Source organism: Mycteria americana, chromosome 6 (genome assembly GCF_035582795.1).
Source record: "Mycteria americana isolate JAX WOST 10 ecotype Jacksonville Zoo and Gardens chromosome 6, USCA_MyAme_1.0, whole genome shotgun sequence".
In the NCBI taxonomy this organism is placed as follows: Eukaryota; Metazoa; Chordata; class Aves; order Ciconiiformes; family Ciconiidae; genus Mycteria; species Mycteria americana.
The window spans coordinates 61,087,302-61,094,583 of record NC_134370.1 but is presented as its reverse complement, the minus strand read 5'-3'; the positions used below and the strand labels follow the sequence as shown (position 1 = coordinate 61,094,583).

Sequence of the window (7,282 nt, the reverse complement as noted above, 5' to 3'; positions counted from 1 at the left end):
TTAGTAGTATCAAATGAAGACAGTTAATACTGTGCTCCTCCTCTGGAAAATTATGTGGACCATACATACTAGGTGCGTTTAGTCCTCAACACATAGTAAGGCAGAAGGGAAACAATTCTAAGCAATGCATTTGACTGAATATAACATGAATAATAATTAAACCTTCCTAATTATACAAAGTCTTTCAAGGAGAAATTGAATTTGCTCCCATACATCAAGCTTCATAGTATTTAAATCAAATGTTCATTTACAATCAACTGTGTCAGACAGGAATCTGTACCCCCAAAAAAAAAATCTGGTTATTAAACATCAGTAAGTGATATGTCTAACTCAAGTTTTAACCCTGTATTGTAACTAGTGCTTTTTCAAAGATTTAAACAAACCCTCAAACCAGTAAAACAAGTGAATTTCAGAGTTAAAGCTATTTCTTCTAGCTCACTGTCTAATTAATGGGGCATACATAACATTTGCTTCCACAGGCACACTTCTTTGGCAGCAGTAGCAACCTGAATGGCATGAATCTGACTTTTCCTTTCACCGCGACACTGCTCATGTGGGTACTGTAATTCCATTAACATCCCAGCATCACTTCTGATGGGTACAGAATCTCCTCTCTGCACTGATTTGGACTGCATTAGCCAAATATCTGCCTAGCTTCTACCATGCTTCTAATCGCCTCCGTGGATTTCTGGGGACAGACAGAAGGGGTTTTGTTTATTTTAAAGAAACAGGCAGTCTAACCAGACATGTCCTAAACCTTGTCATTTCAGGCATCCTTGGCCACTGTAACACTATTCTTTGCAATTTTAGGCAGTTTTGCCAACTGAGTCTAGCAAACTGGCTTCCAAGAGAATCTTTTAGCACTGTACGCTGCTTAACAGCAGCTATGAATCAATGACCAACTTACATACCCAAGATGGACGCAGCTACTTCAGATGAACATCGGTGCATTCTGAGACTCTATTTCTTCTTTTCCACTTAAGTTTGCGATGTTAGACACACAGATTTGTATTGTTAATTTTAAACAACAACAAAAGCATAAAAAATTACAAACTAAAGTAGTCAATTGCTGGTATTAAACATTACCTTTCCTGTAACTAAACAAATGGCCAACATTAATAAGTAAACGTGAATTTCAACATAGAAGTCTTTTAACCTCAGTAATCTCTGCCTCCTTCCTTCCCCCCAGTAAAGCCAGGAATTGTATGGAAATTTAGTTTCCCTTCAAGGAACAGCAGAGCAGTATTCAGTCTGATTAATGCATCCGTCATAGATCCTCTCTCTGTTTGGTTGCTCGGTTGTCCTCTTTGATGCTATTAGATTTCTTGTCTCCATCTTTTTTCTTCTTTGCTTTTTCAGGTTTGGTTTTGTTTTTCACTTTCTCACTTTCTTCTGCTCCTTTGCCAGGATAAACCTGACCTTCCAGAGTAACATCTGCACACCTTTCTTGATTTATCAGAAAGTCTTTGATCTCCCAGGCATAACCGCCATCACGTAGCATAAAGATGGCACGATTTGAGCCAACAATAAACCTGGAGGAAAGATATAAGTTAGCTCCATGCCTTTCAAGCGCTACAGTGTTTTGCTCAATTCAGAGCACCTCCACAACTGAGGCATACATTTAAGAGCAAGAAGTTGGTCTTGTTAACGTTGCCTAGGGATGGGGACAAGAGAACAATTTTCTAGCACACGTAATAATGAACTGTATTAAGTTTACAAATAACCAAGGAGGAGTAAGAATACGAAGAAAATGTAAGAACTAATTTGGCACTATGTGAAATCCACTAATGGGCACTAAAGTCGCTTTATACACTTACTACAACCCTTCTCAGCCTCAATTCAAGAGCACAACATTCCTCTGTTTCACAATGATCCTCTCTCTCCGAGAGAAAAATCACATTTTTTAGCCAGGGGAACAAAAAGCCTTTTGTGGTGACAAGTCTTCCAAGTGTGATGTTTTCCATCAAGCACATAAAGGCAAACTACTGCAGCTAAAACTGATAAATAGCTGAAACGTAATGAGATAAAAAGAAACTAGGCTATACATACATCATGCATAAGTGTAAAAGATTTTTGCACCACACCAGAATTTTTGTAGCATGACTTAAAACAAATTGGTATATAAACTGATACAGAAAAACAGGAATAGTTATGGACAATAGAGGTGGGGAAGGGCACAGGATGAACAGTTGAAAAGATTTTCAGGAAGAAAGAAACAAGGGTTTGTAAAAGCAAGAACTTTATCCTTGCATACAACAGCTTACCTTTGCACATCATAGTTTGCATTGAAGAGACTGCCCTGCCACAAGCTAGTAATTTCTTCCGTCTCCTTTTCTGTGGGATTTCCCGACACTGTGACAAACATCATCAAAGTCTTCCCCTTTTTCGTCAGCTTCAGGATACTTTCAGGCTTGCCTGGATCAATTTTTGAGAAATCTATTGGTGCTGGAGGCCTCTTGTGTTCAGGAAGATCCCCCTCTTCAATGTCATCATCTTTCTGTTTTGAAAAGGAAAAGGAGGCTTTAAACTCAACTGTTGCACAAAGCTGTTCTTTTTTGAAACTTCCCATTGTTTAGAGAGTAACTCTGCTTTGATAAAGCAAAAGTATCGTGTAGTTTAATGATGGAGGTTCTCAAATCAAAAGAAATATTGAGTTTTGTCTCAAGATACTTCACCAAGAGTGCTCTTCCCATTTATAATCCTCCCCTCGAAATGATGCACATGTTGATACCGACAGGTAGAATCTCATTTTACCATGTACTGAGAAATATTTCAGCCACAAGGCTAACTCAATACAACTCCATCTAGCTACTTCATAAAATAACACTTTTTTTTCTTCACAGTTTCACAGAAATGTATTAAGTATACAAGAGGGACTGAGAAAGTTGCACTAAAAAGCCTCATATGCACACAAATAAAAAAGCTGTCCATCTGCATATTGCTTTCAGACGTCAAAAGTCACTTCTGGGAATCATGCGATCACTTGAGAATTTAATTTTCTTTACTTTGTGTCTTTAAATAAGTAAAAAGGCAAGAATTCAGAATTTCAATGCTCATGCCACAGGAAAACTTTTATTAAGGGTTTCATGACTTTTTGAATGCACAGATGAACAGCAGCTCACATTCTGACAACATAGTCACCAAGAGTAAATCGCTGTTAGAAAACAGAAAGACAAAATTCTTGATGCCTCTACTGAGGTTGACAGGCATTTAAATATTTGGAAAGGCAGAATTCAAACTGCTGCCCCTTAAAACAGCTCCCGACAGAGAGGAGTGAATATAGTGACAACTTACATTGAGCTAGAACTTGATTTCTTAAACAGTATTTGTATCACAGAATTAAGAAGAAAAAAAAAAGAGAACGGACAAACACAGAAGTCTTATACTGGCATCCACCCAAGCACTAGTAAATCAGCAGGAATTAAGGCAGATATTTTCCTAAAATATATTTCCTAAAAATGTTGTTTTGACTTCAAACATTTAGTGAAAATATGCATCAATCCATTAGGAACATGAACTGTAGCAATATCTAACAATATTCCCTTCAGAAGCCAAGCTTGATTTTTAGATCTAAGTACACATTACTTTCTCATCTCTGTGCATGCATATATACAAACTCAACACCATCCTCTTACAACATCCCACTACAGGGAGTGTTCCGTACCCTTTAAAGGTTAAGGCTTCATACAAGTGACCTTCTTTTCCCATCTCAATTACGTAGAATTTGCTGTCTTTCTGACGAGGGAGTTTAAAATTTAGTTACTGCAGAACAAGAGTTGTAGAAGCCTTAGATTTCATCCTTTCTTTCCTTACTAATTACATATCTGTTTCAATTTTGCAAGTCTGAAGCATGCTTTCAAGTAGTTCACATGCCTTTGAAAATTCCACATTAAGTGAACTGAGAGCAAAGGAGAGCCCCAGGAAAGTCCCTCTGCCCTCACTAAGTGGGAACAATACTTATTTTAGAGGAAGCTAGAAAACGCTCATATTGGTAAAGTACTGTGAAAATACAAAATGTTACATGATTGAATGAAAAACATTCTTCTGTATTGTTACAGTTTAAATAGAAATAGTATAAGAAGTGGTCAAAAGCTCCCCTACACGACACTTCTTTTCTTGATCCTGTACAAACTACCATGCAGTTTTATATTTATAAAGCTATCTACAAAGTAAAAGACTGTAAGACAAGTGCAAGCTTTTGCTGTGAAATGTCTAGCAGATTCATTCATTTAAATAGTAACATGAAGCTTCAGAGGGAAAGCTTTATATAGATACAGTAATAACTGCATATTCTTTCTCTTTCTCCTCCCCTCAGCTCCCATTCTCATACATTTCTCATCAATGCCCTGGATTTTTATTTTTAAAAATATTAGCAACATATGTCACCTAATTCCTTAGCCTATTCAATAATCTTAGCTCAGAGTCAAGCCTGAGAAACCCCGAGCTTATAACAATAATGAATTGTTTTAAAGAATATGACATTTTAGTAACAGAAAGACCTCCAGACGAGATTCTCAGTTCTGTTTCCAGCTCCTCTGGACTCAAGGCTGCTGGAGAGTCCCTTTCCATGAGGGAAATCCCTAGGTGGCTTCCTTCAAGCTCTAGTTCTGCAACTGAGCTTGCTGAAGCAACCTCGACCTCTTTTCCCTATTCCCCACGCTCATTTTGCACTAGATCACTCTCCCAGTTCACCAGGCAGTCGTGCACATGATTGCACACTAACACAGCGCAAGGGGCAGCACAAGAGCCTGAACAGAGACGTGCCTGCTCATTCTGGGAAGGCTGCTGGAGCCACAGCCTCCACCTCACCAGGCTTGTGGCTGACGCCAAGGATGTTGTAACAACCATCCTCCAATGCTTTTAGACTAATTGCCAGGGAATTAAAAAATATTAGGAGTCAACTCAGTTGAAAATAATGACACTTGATTCTCTACAGATCTGTGTCCCTCACTCCTGAGCATAATTCCTGCTCTCATCCAAATTCATAATGGCCCCTTTGTTTCTCATCCCACCCCATCAAGTCCACTCATGCCCTTTCTTCTCTATCCTCCAGCTACCACCCCCTCAAATCTTTCATCTTCCTTATATGTATCCTGACTACCATCAGGCAAAATGCCATACAGCTGACCATCCCGAACACCAAACAACCGTTAATTGTTGAGCCCCTGCTTCAATAACTTTTTTTCTTCTAGGGTTCTGGCTGTATATGCATTTCCTCAGTGGCAATGCCAACCCAACCGGCCAACTCCCCCGCTGCTCAGCCACATCTGCATGCAACATGGCTACAAGCATTTGTGCAGCACACGGTGAACTGGATCAGAGACCTGCTCCAGCTAAAGAGGAAAAACCCCAAACAGCTTCCTCACGCTGCCTGCCACATGGCTGGAACCGAATATACAGCCAAAGAGTCACGACAGCATTAACTTGAGTCTCCCTTTCTTCCACGCATCTTCCACTCGAGCATGCCCATCTTTAAGATTTTTCCTACAACGCCAAATTTGGTTGAAGTTGGCCAGTATGATCAATTAAGCCTTGATTTTTTTAGCAGCTAGGACTATCCTGTCTTGGCTGATATCACTAACAGAAAGGTGAACTTTGAGCTTTTTACATAGTTTTATTTAAAATTTTAATTCAATTTTCTAAGAATCTGCCGTCCTAAAGGGAGAGACACAGTAACAGTCCATGGGATGAACAAGTCCATAACCTGCCAACCAGGTCCAAGGCAGATATCCTTGCTTCTCACAGAAGTTACCTTATCTATATTACACGTACAAAACCTACTTCTCCACCTTGACTGTAACTGGTGTTACAGGAGACAGAAGTCTTCACTCTATTATTTCCTCCAGTTTTTGTGCAAAACATTCTGGGGAACAGCCTCATGGGAAAGAATAAAAGTCACTGATTAGTGTTCTGGTATTTATTGGAAGATGACGGAAGGCAAAAATAGTGAAAAGAACCAAACAGTGGCATGACAACCACATGGAGAAAGTAGTGATGGGGAACTGTCGAAGAAAGTTAAGGCAGTGGGCTGATGGGGGAGAAGGGGAACAAGAGAGAGCTGGAATTAGAAGAAGTCATTACCATGAGAGTGGCAAGGAAAGAAACACCAAACTCAAAACCCAACTACATATCTACTCTGTAAATGTGAAATGAGTATTTCTCCTGCTATCCATCCTTCGGCCACAAAACATATATCCCTTAACACCCCAAAACAGCAGACATTTAAGTCAAACCAGGCTGTTGGCATGCATCGACAGCGTGTGTTTGGGGCTCGGGCGCTGGGAGGAGGAGGGAAGGGGGCAGCAGGGCAGGCTGGGGGTACCAGGGCTGAGGGCAGCTCCCACAGGACCCCCTTCTGTGCCCGCTCGCCCCGATTTTGTAACCTCCCCCCACAGGAACCCGGAGCCTCAGCCGAAGGAAACCAGTACCAGCCACCCTAACGCCACCACGCCTCGGGGATCCCTCCCGCCCGCGGCAGGCCAGGGCCCCAGCTAGGCCCGGGGGAAGGACGGCCGGGCCGCGGGCGCCAAACCTCCCGCCTTCCCCCGGCGGAGGCGCCGCGGGGCCAGGGAGAGCAGCCGCGGGGCCAGGGAGAGCAGCCGCCCGGCAGCGGAGCAGCCGGCTGAGCTGCCCCGAGCCGGGAGCGCGGCCCGCGCCCCCCGCCCCGCTCCCCGCGCCGGCCGCAGCCGCGGGGTCCCCTCTGCGGGCTCTGGGAAGCACAGCCCCGCCGCGGGTCGCCGGCCCCTCCCCGCACCTCCCACTGCTCCAGCAGCCGAGCCATGTCCGCGTCGTTGTAGTCCCGAATGTCCTTCTTCTTGGCCGGCCCCGCCCGCCGCTTCCCCTCCGGCTCACCGGCCCCGGCTGCCGCGCACAGCCACAGCGCCAAGCCCAGCAGGGCCCAGCCAGCGGCCGCCGCCATCTTCTCCCAGACCTCGCCGCCGCGGGAAGGCGGCCCCGGCTGCCTTAAGGGGCGGGGGCAGCGGCGGCTCGGAGCGGGGAGGAGGAGCTGGAAGAGAAGAAGGGGCGAGAGGGCAGCGAGAGAGGCGGCGGGCGGGCTGGCTGGGCGTCACTGAGGGCAGGGACGAGGGGTTGGGGTGCAACAACCGCCTTCTCGGCCCGTGTGCGGCTGCTCCGGGCGGAGGGGAGGTTGTGCTGCTCCCCGAAGCGTGCCCGAGCACCAGGAGCGAGCCCGGGGGGTGCGGGCACCCTCCTCCTCCTCCTCCGCGATGTCGCACCCCGGCGTGTGACGCGCTGTCCCCACACAATGGGCCGCTTCAGGAGG

At 44.5% G+C, this 7,282-nt stretch overlaps 1 protein-coding gene across 1 annotated transcript; it reads right to left on the bottom strand.

Moving 5' to 3' along the window:
- Positions 1 to 344: 344 nt before the first annotated feature.
- MESD (mesoderm development LRP chaperone) lies at positions 345 to 6,987 on the bottom strand. The gene is made up of 3 exons (XM_075506191.1): positions 6,755 to 6,987; positions 2,265 to 2,497; positions 345 to 1,532 (listed from the first exon to the last, which is right to left on the bottom strand). The coding sequence occupies exons 1-3, from the start codon at positions 6,917 to 6,919 to the stop codon at positions 1,268 to 1,270; spliced, it is 663 nt and encodes a 220-aa protein (XP_075362306.1). The 5' UTR covers positions 6,920 to 6,987; the 3' UTR covers positions 345 to 1,267.
- Between the last annotated feature and the right edge of the window lie 295 nt (positions 6,988 to 7,282).